This window comes from Syngnathoides biaculeatus, chromosome 13 (assembly GCF_019802595.1).
Source record: "Syngnathoides biaculeatus isolate LvHL_M chromosome 13, ASM1980259v1, whole genome shotgun sequence".
NCBI lineage: Eukaryota > Metazoa > Chordata > Actinopteri > Syngnathiformes > Syngnathidae > Syngnathoides > Syngnathoides biaculeatus.
In genome coordinates, this window is record NC_084652.1 from 13,469,457 (window position 1) to 13,488,973 (window position 19,517).

General features: G+C 39.7%; 1 protein-coding gene across 6 annotated transcripts in view; it reads left to right on the plus strand.

Moving 5' to 3' along the window:
- Window positions 1–19,450, plus strand: part of st3gal3b (ST3 beta-galactoside alpha-2,3-sialyltransferase 3b) — a 42,339-nt gene extending 22,889 nt beyond the window's left edge. For all 6 annotated transcript variants that reach the window (XM_061838499.1, XM_061838493.1, XM_061838498.1 and 3 more), the window contains 5 exons: window positions 30–125; window positions 954–1,140; window positions 10,954–11,100; window positions 13,353–13,499; window positions 15,299–19,450. In XM_061838499.1, the coding sequence (XP_061694483.1) occupies window positions 30–125; window positions 954–1,140; window positions 10,954–11,100; window positions 13,353–13,499; window positions 15,299–15,388 (667 nt within the window). In that variant the 3' untranslated portion in view covers window positions 15,389–19,450. The remainder of the gene's footprint in view (window positions 1–29; window positions 126–953; window positions 1,141–10,953; window positions 11,101–13,352; window positions 13,500–15,298) is intronic.
- Window positions 19,451–19,517: the final 67 nt, after the last annotated feature.

Here is a 19,517-nt window from a genome sequence, read left to right on the forward strand (position 1 = left end):
TCTACTAATCCTTTTCTGCTACCTTTCAGTCTCAACTGTAAAAAATGCATCATTGTGGGCAACGGAGGTATCTTGTCCAACAAGTCTCTGGGATCCCGTATAGATGACTATGATGTTGTGGTCAGGTGAGACATTCATCTTAAGTCACTATAGTGCACTGCAATTTGTGTAAAAAGCTGTTTATTTAGAAATAGGCAAACAATTGAGCTGCTGGCCCAAATATTCCATAACTTTAGTTTTGACTATCATAGCCATGCAGATGACACAGTTATATGAAGCAGTGTCTCCAGATGTCAATAATTCAATTGAGGTGTTGTGCCACTGTCTAAAGCAGATAAATAACTGGATGAGCCAAAATTTCCTTCAACAAAACTGAGAATTGTTTTTGGCAATAAAAAAAAGATTGGTGTTTGTAAATACCTGGATTCACCTTTTGTAAATATCTGGATTAATATCTAAACTGTGTTCTGATAGATTTTGACCAGACCTTCAACAGTCATATCAACCATTACTAAAACTTGTTTTTACCATCTGAAGAACACATGTAGAGTGAAGCCTTGCATGTGTCAAGCAGACCAGGAGAACCTTATCCTTGGTTTTATCTCAAGTAGATTTGACTATTGTAAATGTCTTCTGACTGGACTCCCCAAAAAGAGGATTAAACAACTGCTGCTCATTCAGAATGATGCAGCTCGGGTTGTGACCAGAACGAAGCGGTCACAGCATATAACATAGAATAGATTTTAAAGTTCCTCTATTGGTCCATCACTCACTAAATTGTTTAGGTCCTGAATGCGTGAAAGGAATGCTAATGGAATACAAACCAGAGGGCTCTGAGATCAACTGACTCAGGTCTAATAATGGAGTGAAGAGTCCAAAGCAAACATGGTGAAGCAGCATTTAGCAATTATGCTGCAAAAAATGGAAGCTCATTCACTCGTTTTTTCTTCTAGGTTGAATGAAGCCCCAATAGCTGGTTACGGGAAGGATGTTGGGACCAAAACTACAATGAGAATTACCTACCCAGAGGGAGCTATTCAGAAGCCTGAACACTACGAAAAGGATTCACTTTTTGTATTTTCAGCTTTTAAACCACTGGACTTCAAGTGGTTAAGACAGATGGTCTTGAAAGAGAGATTGGTAAGAACAAATTTACCCCTTTTCATCACCATGTCCCACCATTAGATGGGCAAATTAATTAGGGCTTTAGACACAGAGGTACACCTAACTAAATTGGAATTGAACGCCAGATGACTTAACTTGAAAAATATGAAGCGCTTGTTTTTCACTGGGGTTATTTCACACGTTTAACCGGGATTCCACAAAATTATAAGTTCGACTATTTGAGTTATTTCTTTTTTGAGCTAAATATAGCAGCCTAACGTTTGATTACATTCTGTACAGTCCTTAACCAGGAAGTCCTTAAGAGGACATCATGAATGTCAACTCTTAAGGTGGAGAGGTTTGAGATGGTTTAAATTCTTAAGGAAGATTGGTTGGGGAAAGGTGGCAGGGCATTGTCTAGCTTCTATGTCTTTTGCTTTTCTCTGGCTTTATTATTCTCTCTGAAATGCGAGTTATTTGAGCTAGTGAAAAGCTCCAAATCAACAAGGTCTGGCTGACCATTTTGTCCTTATCGCTATTTTCTCCCTATTCATGGTCAATCAAAAGTTCTCAGGAACATTCCAAATGTCTCTACAACGGAGATTATTTCAAGGCCCCTCAGTGGTCAATGAGATGTTTATTAAAGCTTTTTTCAAATATATATACACACTGAGTCACCAAAAAGACTGAAACAATGATGCTGTTCAATGAAAAAAAAATAATTGGGAATTAATGTAACAAATAAATATACATATGCATAAAATATATACCTAATTCATCCACAGATGTAAATTATGTGCATTCAAAAAGAATACTCTGGAACCTCTTTGTTTCTGGTAGCCACATTTATAGAAACACAATTTCACCTTCATAAAAAATGTGATTTTGAGCGTTGCTTACAATGATCATGAGTCAGGAATAGACCAAAAAATACATGTGCAGTAAATGTAGCATTAAAAGAATTACCACTAAAATGGAAAGGCATTGAACGTGAAGTTAAATAAAGGGGTTGTACTGAAAAAGAGTGTCGAGATAATAGTGGGGAACGCTCGAGTGTATTGTGATAAAGTGCCACCAACATGCCTATATACATTTTAAAATGTTATGAAAACCACATATAAAATTATTCACTTCAATGTCTATACGGGGGGGAAAAATGGGCAGAGAGTTGTCATTCATGCACAAAGTTGTGGAAGTCTCACTTGACATCCCAGTGGTAGCCATATTGCCTGCTACATCATTTACAGCTCTCACACAGGGACAGTCGCCATTGAGAAGATGCTGTGCCACCTGCTATGGGAGACGAACAACAGAGATTTTTGGATTTTTTTCGACGCCCCTTCTGACACAGAAGCCGTTTTTGAGGAAAAGATCTCACAATCTAGTGAAGTAACTGGGCAATATTACCCGATCGTTTCAAGCCATATTTAGATGATAATTTAGATGATAAGCGGATCACTTCTAACTAACAACAGACTCCTCGACAATATGTATGACAGCATGTAGAGTACACAGGAGGACCCATGCCAGGAGAAGTAACTGGCCGGTGGAGGGGAGAGCTCCTTTTTCCTCCCACACGCGGTCAAACCACCTCCCCGCCCGATCAACCTCCACGGCAATGATGAATGCCGCCAGCGAGCGATGAACAACACCGCCGACCGCAAACTCCGACGCATTTATCACCGCTAGCTTCCGTATTTTGAGTTATGACGCGGATCTTTTGTTACTTCTGAGAGGATTATGTCGTCCTCGCCCCCCATCCTCAGCTATTTTTTTTTCCCCACTCTATACACACCTACCTGTCATTTGGAACACACGAAGCTCTCTCCCTTAATCCATTTTTCACGACGTACCTGGTCTTTTGGAAATGTGTGAAGAGTGAATCCATCCTCCCTAGTGTTCGAGCAAAATCCAGCAATAGAACGAGCCGGGATTTTGTCTAACACGCAAGAAAAAAGAGCTACTTTCCTGTCGGTGAACTGGTATAAACACACGAACCCGCCAGTGTGGGTGTCTGGGGGGAAATAACGTCACTTCCTGCTTCTTCTCCAAAGCGAATACCTCGAGAGGATTTTCATGGTGAGAAATACAAAAATCCATATACGACAACATCATGACGTGTGGCGAAAAAAACTGATGTGTCCATTCCGGCTGCTTTTTTTTTTCATTAAAACATTCTAAAAATCATGCTTTACGTGTCAGTGGCACTTTAAGAGAGATCAGAGAACATAGCTTTGTTGGTTGTTTTGACTTTTGTGGTAGGACAGCGGGAATGCCGCATCTTGCATTCAACTCTGGAGTCTGATGCTGAACAATGTTTCTCTTCCGATGATTATGATGGAATTATAAAAAAACTTGAGAGATGGAACTTTGTTTCTTGTGCAATATACTTCAAGCCCCTTTTTCAGGGTTAGGTTGCAGTATTTTTTTTTCCTTTATTTATTTAATGACCTCAATTTGTAGTTCTGAGTCATAGCAGTGAGTGCTTCCAAATTCTAAAATGATCACTTACCTATTTAACTGATGTAAATCAAATTAACATCTCACCTTTTTAATGAGCAGCAGTTCTTAAAACTGCACGTACAGCGTCCCGTCAAATCATAAAACTTATTCAAATTTTTGTCACATGTGCGAAGTACGTTTTAGCGGAACAAATGGGGGGGGAAAAAAAATACTGTGACTTTCCAAAACAAAGCTTGTTGCCAAGGCAACAATCTGTTTGACAAAAACCTGTTTTTCAGTCTTAGCCCTAGCTTGAAAAGAACTGTAGTTTTGTTAAAAGACTTTTATCCTGGCTTTATTTAATCTTACTCACACCCAGCACTGGCTAATACATTGCAAACATAAACACGAGGGTATTCTTCAGTTTGTATGCACGTGTCCTGTGTGTTGTCATTCACACATTTCTAGCAGTGATGCAGAACTCTTTAGGCCCACTGCACACTGAGCAACGTGGCCGAAACTGAATTATGTAGTTTGTGTAGGATTGTGCAACTAGTTTTCAGAAGTTATTGACCGGCGGCTGCTGGTTTTGCTTTAATTCTGAATCGCCAGCAAGTGTCTTTGCAACATTCAGTTATAACAGGCAATCAAAAGTGTATTAGCTTTTACTAAACGTCTGGATTTTAAGCGTTCGCAAACCCCAGTCTTACCAATGGCAAGCTGCGTCCTTAATGTTGCCATGTTTTTGCAGTTGAATAGTAAATTATCAATAATAGTAATGCAATACAGTATATTCTTTGTGGAACCTCTAAACACGATTCAGGATCTTTCTTTTTTTTTTTTTTTTTTTTGCAGCGCAATGTTAAATTTACAGTGCTCAATCGCTTAGTGTTTGGTCACTGTATACCAACTTAACTTTTTTCGCAATGTTCCACTCAGGCCTGATTGCACGATCTGCACTGGACTTGGCATACTATGGACTATTTTATATTAATACCAATAAAAGATCTTAGTGTTCAAAGGGTGAGGCTGGGGGGTTTTCATCAAGGATTTTCTTTGTAAAACCTTTACAATAACAGCTAGAGGGGATGTGTTGAGCCTTTTCAATCTCTACAGTGCGTATGAAAGCTAACGTAGGGCCCATTTATGCTTTCATTTTAAGGATAGTGTATAGAAGACAGCGTCCTCTATTATCTCACTTTGCCGCTGGTTAGTGGGCTTGACTTTGCTGTGCTTTTGTGGCTTTATCTCAGTTTGCTGACCAAAATGAGAGTTTCTGAGGCAATTATCATCTTTTATTCAATGGGCCTCCTCTGGCCAACCCTTACAATCATATTCATGCACTATACATTAGGATATTTAGAAGAAATTACTATAAAGAATTACTCATCCATGATGCTTTTTAAATTTTTTTTTCACTTTTTTAAACAATCAGATTTTTCCATTGCATTCCAATGGTCTATACACTTTTCATTCTGCTGTGGTCTAACCCAACGTTGATTGGGTAATACGTAAAATGATTTGGGGAATTCCAAAACTTCTAAATCCCTCGTGTATTTGGGGCCAAGATGCTTTGGATGTTTGCACATGAAAACTGTGATGATAATGACACTTTTACTTTTAACACCCACTCCCACCCCACACGCACACACACACACGGACATTTCAAGCACATGGCTCATAAAAACAGATTAGCTATATTTGCTTTAAGTACATTTGCATTCAATTATTAAAAACAGTTTTGGGAATTGTACTCATGTGGAGTTTTTTTTTTTTATTTAACTTATGTGCAGTGAATTTAAGTTGTTTTTGATAAACAGGGTTCCATCATTACAATGTTTTAATGTCGTTTTGGTGGGACTGTATTGAGGTGGTACTTAAGGAAAAAGTTTGACAGCCACTGTTAGGTAATGTGACATTTTGTAGAATGTGAATTTGTTATAGTGGAATTCAAAAGGAATCATCTTCCCATTATGCATTGCTGCTCCTTTTCCATTTTAGTACTCACACACTTGTCTTCATTCTCATAACATGTTTGATCCCCCGTTTCTCTCATCTTATGAGAAGTCTCCTTGCCCTTTGACAGTCAGTGTCTTGCGCTAATCCCGAGCATTAAGATCTTTAGTGATGATTTCTATGGCTGTGATTTTCCTCAGAAGTTAAACTTGAGATTTGTAAAGCCTGTTTTCTAGTTGGCATGGAAAGACTGAAGCCTGGAATTGTGTTAAAGAGGGGTTGAGTCCAATTAGGTTGTATTTCCACAACGACAAAAAGAACTAAGACTAGACAAATAGCCATTTTAAAGTACCAACATGGACCAATTAAGTGGATGATTTAGGGTTGCTTTGACAAGGACAAACAATGCTGTGCTGACGAGAAGCTTTGTTGACATTATTTAATTTTTCAGTAACATTGCTGCTTAAATTTCAAGTATGGAAAGTTCAAATTGGAAACGGATGCGAGTCCACTTTTCTTTATAATGCCTGTTTTTTGTTGTTGTTTTTTTAATACCCTACCACGACCACTGAGAACAAATTAACTAAAGTCATCCGATGGTGGCCAATGTGTTATATACAAGGAAAAAAGACAAGCGTCTTTCATTTAAAATATTGAATACAATAGAAGAGTAGTATTAAAATGCCAAAATTAGGGTTGCAATCATTAATCCAATAAGTTTTCATTTTTCCAATTTAAAAAATAAATAAATAAATCGTCCCAAAGAATTTCTGCTGTGGCTCTTCAGAGGAATCATTTTTCCAAATAGACTGCACGCACTACCCCATGAAGAAACGAGTTTGCGTGACATCTGTGAGCCAAGAGGAGTCTGTAAAAGACTATCCAAATTTTTGGATTATCTTGCACTTAACAAGGAAGATAAAAGGCAATGTGTACCACAATATCACTTTTACAATCACCAAGACACGGAAATGCGTCAATGTTTGAGCGTTACAGCTTAGCTAAACAGCCAGCCAACTTTGTATATATGTGTTGTTTAATAATGCTAATTTTGCCATGTAATTCTGCAGAGCTCATTTTGCAATTTTTGCATCTTATTTTTCAATTCCCAGTTAAAGCTTGTTTTAACAGGTGCTTCACTGAAAAGCAGACAAACACCACATACTATTCTTTTTCAAGGACTACGACTTATTTAACAATAAAAAGTCGCAGGATAAGAGAGAAAACAATTTTATCTCAAACACAAGTTTGATGACATCCCAAGCAACGACTCAAGCTACGCAGTCCATGTTTAGAGCTGGTCTGTTAAGAGTTGAGTGGTCTAGGACCACTTCTGCGGCTTCCTGTTCTGTCTGTTTTCAAATGCCACCGGTGCAGTAGTGTTTCTCTTGTCTGACACTCACACATGGGTAAGCAGTCAGGCCAAGTGGAGGCAACATCCTGTTCCCTTGAGGGTGTTTGCAAAAGCTTTTTGACTGCTGCTGCTGGCCTCGCTATTTCCATTCATTCTAACCCTAACTCACAGCTCGCATTTAACCTTTTTCAATGTTGCTAACCGAACTCTTAATAGTAGAGTGGTCCATTGACTTTACAAGTTTAATTCGCTCCAGGACCATGCTTGTCAATTAAAGCACTTGTATCTCAAGTCCTCTTTTCCATTAAAATTAATGGATATGACATTAATTTGTTCCATCTTCCCAGAAAACACCAGCGAAAGTGTTTTTGAGGAGGGGAGCAGTACTGTATTATATTATTTCTTTGTTTTTATTTTTAAATATGTGATTATTTAAACAGTTTATACGGGACGATTTTGTGCTTTAATGCCATTTGACATTGTGCTGCTTTTGGTCTCTATGCCATGGCCAACAGGGTGCAGTGTAATACAGGCAATCATAATGCAGGATTCTAAAGTGTTTAACAATTAGTGACTTGGTAAGCTGCAGTAGTATTGTTGTTTTTCACAGAGGATAAGGAATATATCCCTGTTAGTATTGTCACATTTTTTTCTATGTGTTGTGGTGCGATGCCATTTTTGTTAAAAATAGCTGCCGTTTAAACGCGATTCTGTTTAATCTTTTAAGAATGGTAATAAAAAGGTTGACGTAAGCACTTGGCCTCTTTTAGACATTGTTTGACTTTCTGCTGCTTGGCGTGAGGTTTGCTGCCACCATTTAGTACTCATCACTCAAATTTTTGCTTACAGCCCAAGACAAATAATTGGCAGAGCGATAGCTCCTATCTCAACGTGTACGTTGACTCACTTGGAAGTCGAGGCACGACTATGCTGTATTATACTGCACATTTTCACACGAGAAAGGCAGTCATGTGGGGCTCTTAAAAAAAACAAAAAAACCATCACAAAACCTTAAACAGAATACAATCACTTCTGTGATGTTGGGCTCACTTTCCATTGTACATGGCTTCTTTTTGGGGGTTTACTGACAAAAATGCCATCACCACCGCCATAAAATGTTTCATCTCATTGTCTGGGTGTAGGAAAATCCTTCTGAGAGTTACTCGAAATGACAGTCCCTCTCTAAAAGGGAAAAGATTGACACCCACCCCACCACTTTTATTCCCATCGAAAAAGAACAAATGACATAAACACCACTCAGCTGTTTTTTGGCGGGGAGATAAGTCTCCAAATTCGTGCACTGACACTGATGCTTTTTAGGTTTATTACCTGACCACAAGTTCCATCAACCGCGTAACCTACCACAACACTAATCTCTTTCAGCCTACCGCAGTAATTCTTGAGCTTCACTCACCACATTCATTTTCTACTTGTGTACACACACACACACACACACTTTCTTGTTTCCCACCAATCACTTTCACAATCCGTCATGCCTAAGTGACTTCTGAAATTGAAAAACCACTTCATGAGCTGTTGAGCATTCACTTGACATGCAAAATCCACACAGGCAGGGCCGTATTTGATGCCAGGTTAACAGAACTATGAGGCAGATGCGCAAAAGAGTCGTCCACCATGCCGCCGCCATAAAACTATCCACCCATTTCGCAAGCCGCTTAGCCTCACAAGAGTCGCTGGAGTGCAGGAGCCTTTCCCAGTTAGTTAAGTTTATGAGAAAGGAGGACTTCAAGCTGAACTGGTTGCCAGTCAGTCGAAGGGCATATTTCAAGCTTCAATTTATGAAATGTATATCTACCCTGCAATTACCTGGCAAACCATACGGATTGTACCCCGCCTCTCGCCCAAAGATATCTGGGGTCGGGTCCAGCGTGCCCGTCACTTTCGTCAGGATAAGCGGTCCAGAAAATTAATGAATATTTCTAGCGCCATAGTGAATGCATTTTGTTCCTACTTTATAGTTCTAGATTACATAATAATGTTAAATTTTATGAAATGAAGATGAATGTTTGGCACAGTTCAGTTTACATGAATTACTTCTTCCAGTTTAAATTTATTTTTTTAAGATTACTTTTTGAAGCACCTGAGTATTTCCAAAGCTCTATATCAAGGACAGCTTAAATGATTTCGAACAACTCAAATAATCTGACCAAAAAAAAAAAAAAAAAATGGGATAAAAGAGTTTCCAAAAGAACAATAATGTCTATTTGGATGATTTGATCATCATTGGTCCCGATTTCAGAAAGGTTGGCGACCCCTACCTTCCATTAACCTAGTTGCAGGCCAGAAATGGCTCGCGGGAATAACTTTGGAGAGAGTTTGTGAAGCTCATCAAAGAGCTCTTCACTTGGTCACCATTCATTCTGTACATGTCGGGTGAATAGTGTGCAAAGTGAGGGTGTGTATTGTGTTTGTGTGTCATTTGGGTTGTCGCTGTCTTAAAGTAAAGAAAAATATGGGTTCGTCTTTATTCAGCGCACCCAAGAAGTATACACATCCACACATTACTAAATAGATTTTTGGCAAACACAAGCTGTGTTGACAGGAGAGATGAGCTGTTCCTGTTACAGCTTGCCAAAAGCCCAGAGCTGGGGCTGTGTTCAAAAAGAGCCGCCACTGTTGTTGAATCCAGCAGACTTGTTTGCCTCTGCCAATGCACACATGCACACACGCACGACAAGCACACAGTCATGCTTGGATGTATCAAAGGTAGTTAAGTAAGCGCTATTTGAACAGGTGATTCCCATTTACATCTTCTGATCTGGCTGGCTTTATTCCTTTTAGGAAGTCACACTATTGGCCAATTCAATGACACGTAGCGGGTTTGTTTCCTGGGTATTTGGTTTATCATCTGACGTGGTAATGGCCTTAAGGAAGGTTATTATCATTGGAGGCATGAAGCTGTTGTCAGGAAAGGCTAATGACTATTTTTGTGGAAGCTTCCGTGTTGTTTTGTCCGAGTGAGTACATTTTATTAAGTCGAGTTATTCAGTTTAGGTGTTGCTGACTGTCCAACAGGCTTACCAAGCACCCAATGATGATTCCTTTTATGTGAAGTTTAAAAAAACAAAAAACAAAGTCTTGATCTCTACAGTGCCCTTGAGTCAAGATGTGATTGGAATTACTTCCTTTGGAATGTCATATTCAACCTGTGATGTCAGTTCAGGCTCAGGTTTCAGGATTGCAATCTCGGGAGAAGTCAGGGGGGTAGATTTTATATTTAAATTTATCAATATAAATATGTTGGCACTCCATGTTATACATGGGAAGGAGTTTAAAAGACAGCCTTATTCATTGACTACAGTCACTATATCCAGATCGATTTGAATTTGTCACAACAGTTTTTGATTTGGAACATGCATGCTACAGAAACACATTAATATCCTTGGGAAAATACCTACCGATTTGGTGCGAGGATTAGAAAAAAGGGGGAAAACTACAGTCAGGAAGTTATACTGTATATAAAGAAAAAAAAATGGATTTCAATGACTTCCATGGTTGAGGTGAAAGAATATTAGTTTTTTTAAACGGTTGTTACTCTGCTCACTGAAATTTAGAATACGTTCAATTCATGAGAATTTTGACTAAAAAAAACTAACATAGTAAGAGACTGTCTGACCGCAAATATTTCTGAATATTTACTGCATCGTTAAAAGTGATGCTGATAGAAATGGAAAAAGTGTTGCCCATATTAATAGTGCAAACCTGCAAGCATGTGGTTTTGCAAGTGCCAGACCCCAGTGCTGTATATGGATGGACCCCAAGAAACATTTAAAATGCACTGCAGATAAGAGTTTTGCTTTGCTCACAATTTATGCAGTAATACCCTTCTCCCACAAATGAAGTTGGTGTACAGCCCCTCAACCTAACTTCAAAGACATTAAAATAAATATTCATATTCACATAGTGTTTGAAGGAATCCACTTCCTGGTTGACTTTGATGTTTCAAGACTGGGAAACTACTCTGCTTCCATTTTATTTTAACATCTTGGATTTGAGTCGTTTTCATTGTAAGGCTTTCACTTTGACATGACATACATGTCTTTTTTTCCCTCTTTATTATGTCCGGCTCACCCCAGCGAGGCACAGAGGGTTTTTGGAAGTCCGTGGCCCAGCATGTCCCTCGTGAGCCCAGTGAGATGAGAATCCTCAACCCCTACTTCATCCAGGAGGCTGCCTTCCAGTTCATAGGCCTGCCCTTTAACAATGGCATCATGGGAAAAGGGGTAAGTCACATGGAGGCACACACTTGCAGCTTCATGATGAGCCAGCAGTCAAGAATTACCAACATTAAGATTGGAAATTGCCTTATAATTTCCTAATTTGTGGGGAAAGCCAGAATCAGGAATTTGTCTAGGATCACAGAGAAGAGACAAAGTATCCACCGTCTAAAAGTGATCGAGAGTTGGCAGTCAGCAGAACACAAAATGCTCCCACCTGGTGTGGAAGATATCTTTGAAGAGAGGAAAAAAATAAATAAATAAAAGGGGAAGGAATAGACGGGAATGAATCAAGCTGCAAGTTTTTATTCATTCATTCATTCATCAGGAAAGCTGCAGATCAATATTTCCCCTTTGCTTACATGTATGGAAATGGTATAATGTTTGTCACATGGCCAAATATTTCTGGTTTTCCTTTGCAGCTCTAAGTGATTTGCTCTTTACTTTTTACAGGCACCTCAGAAGGTCATAATTGTAGCTAATTGTTACAAGAAATTAGTGTAAGAGAAATTACCGCACATCACTTTACCCATGACACTTTAGTTTATCAACAAGGATAAGTTGCGAGTAATCAATACCGTATTTGAACACATTTCAGCTCACAAGTGAAAATGTCTAATTTTGACACATCAGAAGAGTGTTAACAATCCGGCCATATTCGAAGTATTAGTTGATCGGCAGTAATATAAAATGTGGCGTCAAAAATTTTAAAAAATCACGCTGTTCTCTGTGCTCTGATGCGGACGTGTCCCTTGAATGCGCTGAATACATGCCTTGCTCAAATGTCAATCAAATACCCCTACTTGGACTTGAAAAAGATATGCTGCTCCATATAGCATCTTTCTTACACTTACATAACTCCCTTTGTCCCGTGAAAATATACTGTATCCGCTTAAAATCTCCTGTGGCTGGATCCCACCGGGACGAGGCATTCAAAAGCAATTACGCCAGCATGAAGCCCCTGACCAGTTGCTTGCTGTCTCAGTCAAGCTGGACTCCAGAGTGCCTGACTTGGCGCTGTTTTAGCCACACCCAAAAAAAATCAGGCAAACTAATGTGCTGAAACAGTTTAATGCTGGAGCTACCCAGTTCAGTACTACATAGTTCTCAGTACTTGCAGTCCTTGTTTTCAGCAATTATCGTCAAACTTATGTATTTTGGAACAAATCTTACTTCCAGCCATCTATTTTCCAAGTTGCTTATCATCACAAGGGACAAAGGAGTCCTGGACCGTATCCAAGCTAACTTTAGGCGAAAGGCAGACTAGACCCTGAACTGGTCGCCAGTTAGTCGCAGGATTTGGGAATTGATCCCTCACTGCCTGCACCAAAGTCAGGCGTGTGCACCACTACACAATGAATGTCTTAAATCTCACTTCACTTTACTTTAATTGAAATCCATTCTCTCGTGTTGACGCAATGAATCTCCACGTCTCTCTAGTCACTCTGACCCATTGAATTGTGTTTTTGAGCCCTGCATCAGCCGCTTGTATGCGTGTGTGTTGGTTTATGTTTACGTGTGTAGCTAGAAAGTAAAACGGGACTGCTATAAGTGAACATCACCCGGGTGCAATGCTCTGCGGCTCTCCGAACACCTCTTCAATGAACCCAACATGTGTTCAACATGTGGGCATCTGGTGGGGAGTGTTTTTCCTCATTTGGTATTAGCACATTAGTATTTCTGTGTATCATTGTGCTGTTGTCCCACGCTGCAGTTTTATCCTCTGGTCTTTTTTTCGGCCCTTCAGCCCTCTTTCACCATGTCTTTTTGAGCATCATACTGTATGTTTATGTATGTGGAAATGAATGAGTAGCTTGATTGGTTGTACCGGTGTGTGTGTGTGTAAATTAATCTGTATTAGAGCACACAGTAGGGGGTTGGCCATCTGCTTGTTCAGGTCCACGTACCCCGAGGGCTGCAAATCAGAGTAATGATTTAAATGGGGCCTCCCTTCCACTCTTTCTTCTTTAAACAAAACACACACAGAATCAATACACCCCCACCCGCAACCACCCCCGTGCTGATGCAGCCCAAGGCGATTAGGAAGCACAGTTCAAGCCTGCAGATCACTGTGTCGTACAAGGGGTCACGTCTTCCAGGTAACGGTTAATCACCAAGTCTTCAAAGTCAGTTAGTCGTGCCGGAGACAAGTAAGGAAGGGGATAAGGGCAGGAAAGGAAGTCGGACTGGACAACAAGTGAGGAAAATTCAAAATGAGTTGAAATTGATCCTGAACTTCTGTATCTCATTTGTGACAGAACATTCCAACTTTAGGCACGGTTGCCATAACAATGGCGCTGCATAACTGTGACGAGGTGGCGGTGGCCGGGTTTGGCTATGACATGAACGCACCTCACGCACCCCTCCACTATTACGAGGCCGTCAAGATGTCTGCCATCAAAGAGGTGAGTGGCATTTTGTTAAAATGCATACATCCAAAATGCAGTGGTACCTTCACATACAAGAACCTCCTATTGATTGCAGTAGTAAACGGTCAAAAACCACATACGCTCATTTACAAGTCAGCGCCATTTTATTAGTGTTAATTTACTAAACTTCATGTGCCTTTTCCCCTTCTATCCTCCATGATCCATGTTTTTGTCTGCATGGTTTATTACATTTGGGAGTGCTTTGAAGCTGCATTTGACAATTAACTTATTAGTCAGTAAAGTATAAATTCTTTTGTCAATGTTTGGGAACATTTGGAAAAATGGAAGAAAAAAAAAATAGATGGTGAGTTTATATACGTATCCACATTTTCCTCATTGAATTCCCTTGACTATCGCTCATTGTCTGGCCTCTTTAAATCACCTATGCCCGTCCTCACTGTTTACACTAAAAACCATTGCAAGCAGCAATGTCACTCGAGCACTGATGTGTAAACCATGAACACTGATGATAACCTTCCTCTAAACTCCCAGTGAGCCGCTGGCATTTATCATGTTCATCAATGCGTTCATTATCAGCCATTCATTGTTGGCCATGTGGAGCACTTGACTGTTGCTGTCGTGTGGCCTTCTGAGACCAGATAATGAAGTTAAAGTTTCTCATCTGGGTGGATGTGTTTCGAAACTTCTTGCCACCTGTCCATTAATTTTTGTGCAGTTTGGCAAATTTTCTCAATTATTTTTGTTTAATCAAAATATTTTCTTCATATGAAGGGTTTACTTTTACAGTGGTACCTTGACTTGGGTGTCATACACGGAAGGATATTTCAAATCTTAAAGGTGTTTTAATCATGACAGACTCTACACATTATCTATCTATCTATCTATCTATCTATGGTGCTCCAATAATCTTGACACACAGTGTGTCAGACACAAAGGTAATGTTCTACCACTGACAAAAAGACCTTCGAAGGAGAAATCTCATTATCACAAAAATAAGAAATAAGCAGACACTTCTGCAGATGCGCTGATGTTAACGGAGTGTTTCTAAAGGTGCCACAGACGGGAACAAATTCACTTTTGTGCAGAAACTAATAATAATGAGGCCATTTAGTAAGACTTAATCATTTTGAATGCATCAACCTACTATGCTGCCATAGAAGACATCCCTGCTTATTTCATTATGACTGTGCCAAACTACGTTCTGTATGTTGCAACACCGTGGCTTCAACGTAATGTGGGGAGAACTCGACAAACCTGCCACCAACTGTCTCCAATTAAAAATCTATGGTGCATTATTGGTTACAAAATGCAATGGAAGTCGGACTCGGTGGACTGTTGAGCAACTGAAGATATACGTACATCAAGCAAGAATGGGAAAGAATTCCACCAACAAAATTTCAGTTCCCAAACGCTTAGTGAATGTTGTTAAAAGGAAAGTTGATGTAAACCTGCCCCTGTCTTTAGTTTTGCAAGCATCAAATTTAAAATGAGTAATTGGCAAAATAAATAAATAAATAGATAAATCTTTGTAGTGTAGTTGAATATAGGTTCCAAAAGATTTGCAAATCATTGGATTGTCATTTAAATTTTACTCAATTTCAATTGAGGTTCATCATTTACTATCAAACTAAACATGAAACAGATAATTATGCATCTGGTAGCTAATGCTAACATATAATGTAAAACACAATTGACAGGCTAACAGATAGCATTGATTTTCGGCCAGTTTGCTCGGTATGCGGCGGGCCTAATGCTTAAATCCACATCTGTGAATTTTGTGTAACCAATTATTTGTTTCTCTGATTGCCCCGCAGTCCTGGACGCACAACATATCGAAGGAGAAGGAGTTCCTGCGCAAGTTAGTGAAAGCCAATGTCATCTCCGACCTCACCAATGGTATCTGATCATACAGCCATCTATTCTGCTTCCCCACGGACTACCGCACAGAGGAACCCAGGAAAGGGCAAAAGAACCCCCAAATGTCCTGGTGGCCTCCACAATACGAGGGTTTTCATATCAAAGGAGATTGCTTTAAAAAAAAAAAAAAAGTTTAATGGTGACGTGCACACACGCGTGCCTTCTGAACCAAAGACGCCGATTGATTGAAGAACGAGGTAACGGGGAGGAGGGCGACTGGATCCACCCACTTCCTTTCAGATGCGCCGACAATTTTACAGAGTTTATCACTTTGATATCCGGTACCACACCAATGAAGTGACCTGCAGAAGTCGGGCGAAGTGGAACAAAAGTGGAGACTGTGCAGGGACGGGCCGAGTATTAGCAGTGCCAAATGTACCTCGAATAGAGGAGAGGTGGCGCTCCTCTCCTTTTTGCTGCCTGAATGTATTCACCTTCCTCAGTGTAAATAGCAAAAGATTTTTACTTTTTAACAAGCTGTTGCAGCAACATTCTGACCATCCTCTGCCTCGTTTCCCCACATTTTGTTGCGGTCCATTTTCCTCACACAAGCCGATGATGCAGTATGTTGACATTATCCTATAATTTGCACTCATGCCCACAGATCCTCTCGAAAGCCCCTTAAACACTTAGATCTTTATTTGGCATCCGGTGGTGAATAAAATTTCTTTAGGCTTTTTAAAAAAAAATAAACAAGTAAACTTCAATTCTTTTTAGCAACGTAGTGTTCCCTAAATTTAAGAAAAGTACATATAAAAATGTCACACACCACTAGACAAAAATATCCCATTTTTACAGGCAGCATAGTTCTCACCTAAGTCAATTCAGGGTAAAGTCAATTTAATTTCGACTCTGTTACGTTTGAAAAATCTCGTGCCACACGGCCAAACAGAAATGTTACAAAAAGTCTTTATACTGAAATAGTGATTGAACACACCACAGTTGACCCACAAATGTACTTTGTCGTGAAATCTTGTTGCATGAATGACAGAGCATTAGATTGTTCTGGCTGTCACTACAACATGTCGGTGTCATTTATGGTAAAATTATTTTTAGACCAATTAAGCGACTTTCTTATGGAACAGTGATTGGTAATCGCTGCTCTGAGTGAAAACGAGAACCAAATTATTTTTCTTTTGGAGGATCAATCTTCAGCTTGGCATCCCTATAAGGTAAATCCCAATCACTTCCATGTGCACACTCGATTTTTCAACGGCCCGCTTACTGTCTGCACTGCCCCTCTCTGTTGTCGGTGGACTGAATGTTGAAGCCATCCTACCCGTTGCTGCAGATCTCATCGTGCTCTAGAAATCTGTGACACTTTTTGATTGTTGAAGGAAAAAACAAAAAGAGGTATATTGTTTTCATTATTTATTTAGTTACTGAGACCCAGCGTTTGGATCACAGGCAGGCCTGCTTTCTTTTCTCGTCACGTTCTGAGGAAACATTAATCCGTTTGACTTGATCATTGTGTGCTTCGTTTGTCCGAGATTACAGCAATTTGTGCGGCAAAAGCAGCGTTACAATCCGGGAATCGGGTATCCATTTGTTTCTAAAATCCCTCTTTTCTTTCTCTCTTTCTCTCTCTTTTCACGACACTCTTTGACTCCCACGTGTTTTACGACTGCAACATGTACTATTTCTGTAGAACACAAATCAACAATATCAAGGCAGAAAAGTTCCAAGTGCAGTGCAGTCTTGAGATGCGAGTGACATTTGAGTTTTTGAGATAGTGAACTCAATTCCACTCACTTCACAATAAGCAGGAGTTTGGCAAATAGTGAATTATTGTCTCCGTATGCTCTAAAACCCGCTTATAGATGCAGTCTAACAAAAGGATTAATTCCTTTTAATGCTATTTGCCATTACAGTCTGTTTTTATAAAGTATGCTAAAATGGAGTGCTATTTTCCTAATTAAAACATTTGTTTTTGAGGTGGAAGGAGTTATGAGCTTGATTTTGGAATAAATTAAGCTCTTATCACAAGGCACTGCTGTATTTTCACTCTGCGATGTGTACTGTATTAATATAACACAATCAACAGTTCCAAAACAGGAATAGTCCAAAAATTGTCCAAATATATGTTTGCTTGCCAATTTATGAGCGACACAATCAGTTTTGTAATCCACGTGTTTGATAGTTGTGGAAATTTCTGGATTTGTTTGTTTCACTCTCAATTGTGTATGTGCCTCCCCCCCTTCCTCCCCGGCAGTACTCACTCACCCGCGCTTCGATCCCAGATTGTTACTCTGAAATTGTTGCATCAGATGCGACTTTAAGAGAACTCTTAGCAGGCGCTCACACTGTCTTACATTTTCATCTTCTGGAAACTGAAAGCGGAGAAGCGCCGCTGAGCCACTATGAGCCGTCAGCTGCATGTTATGTGGGAGATTTGGGTCCGGTCCATTTCATATCTGCTGTGTTGTGTGTGCACGTGTGTATGTAGATGCGATTTAGGAACATAGGAAGACACTGGTTGTCTTGGATGTATTTTTTTTTTTTTTTTTTGCATCGTCACTTTCTACTTGCTACTGCTGTAAAATACATAATACCCATCTTACAAAAAGTTACAAGGTCCACTTGGAGGCCTTTTTGTAACTCCTCCAGTCTCTTATCAACCCGCTGATGACGTCAAATACTCCCTCTCGGGAACATCCTTGCGGGTCCTTTAGACCAGATGTTCTCAGAGGATGGTGCTCATCAGCAGGTTACGACAGAGACTGGAAGAGTCACAGAAAGGCATAGAAGTGGATGTCCTTTCAAATGTTGTGACTTTGATATTCGCTCCTGAAGTGTCAGGAAAAATTACTTTGAAAGGGTCAAGACAAGATCAGATGAAGTTCACCTGTGATTGATCTCGTGGAGTTTAGCTTCATCGCAAAATTTCGCCCAATATTTTGAACTTTTTGAAACTATTCTGTCATTGCCATGATTCCCTAATATTCACTTTTATTAAGTGAACTTCATTTTTTCATTCAATCAAATATAGGATTGTCATTTAGATGCATTTGTTTTAATGAAACAGTTACAAGGTGTAATTACATTTTGTCATTCTATCAAGAAGGATGCTTACCCCTATTTCATGTCTTGCAAAAAAGTTTTTGGGCCACCTTATTTTGCCCAGCAAGAAGCGTTTTCTCACAGAGGTAGCACTTCATCTACTGACCAGGGAAAATGGTTCTGTCGTGCGTTTTCTCGTAGGCTTTTTTGAAAGCGATGTGTAGGAAAAAAAATGCAGTGAGTATTTAAAGCGTTTGTTGTCAGCGTGACCTTCAGGCTGTTGCTCATCAGTGTGAGGGGAGAGTGGCGTTGTCATCACGATCTGATAGTAGAGCAAAGACTACACTTCATCTGTATGTGACCAAAGCAGCAGACACACCGCCAAACAAGTTTCTGAAAAATTTAGAAGTGTGTGCTCAGAGCCACATTTGCAGAAACAGGCAGATTTATTTGGGTGTTTAATATCTTTGGTTGGTGTTAAGCTATTTGTATAAAAGGGATAAGTCAATTTTCTATAAAACACAAGCTCGAGAGAGGAGTAGGTGAAATATTGGCAATATGTTTGAGTCACATGGGGAGCAAAACGGTGGCCAGTCCCAAGTACATTTTTCCTTTTCAATTTTTATTTCAAATCAAAGCTTTGAGTGATTCGTCTGGTGGCCTTGAACGTACCAGCAAGAAGTTGTTTGGTCCCTTCTGACATCTGCAGTTCTCCGTCTTGGTGCTGTGCCACTTTGGCATCGTCACACATCAAAGTTGGGCTGTCAGCTTGTTTGACACTAAACAGACTTTCAGTTGACGCGCTGTTTTGTTTTTTTGGGGGGGGGGTTTAGAATTTTTTTTTTTTTTTCTCCTCTCCATGCAGTTCTCGTTCAGCTGGACCAGGCCCGAATCTCCTTGAAGTCGAATGTATTCAATCAAATCATGCTGATTATTTTATCTTTTTTTCCTGCATCATCAATGGCAAGTGATCAAAAATGGTGTTACTTATCTGTTTAAATCCAAATGTAAATTGCTTTATGCGACTCTATTAAAAGGTTTGTAATGGACCCAGTTTGACTTGTTTTGTTGTGACCAATGAGCTAGATCTGGTTTCAGGGTTGTGGCCTGGCGGGA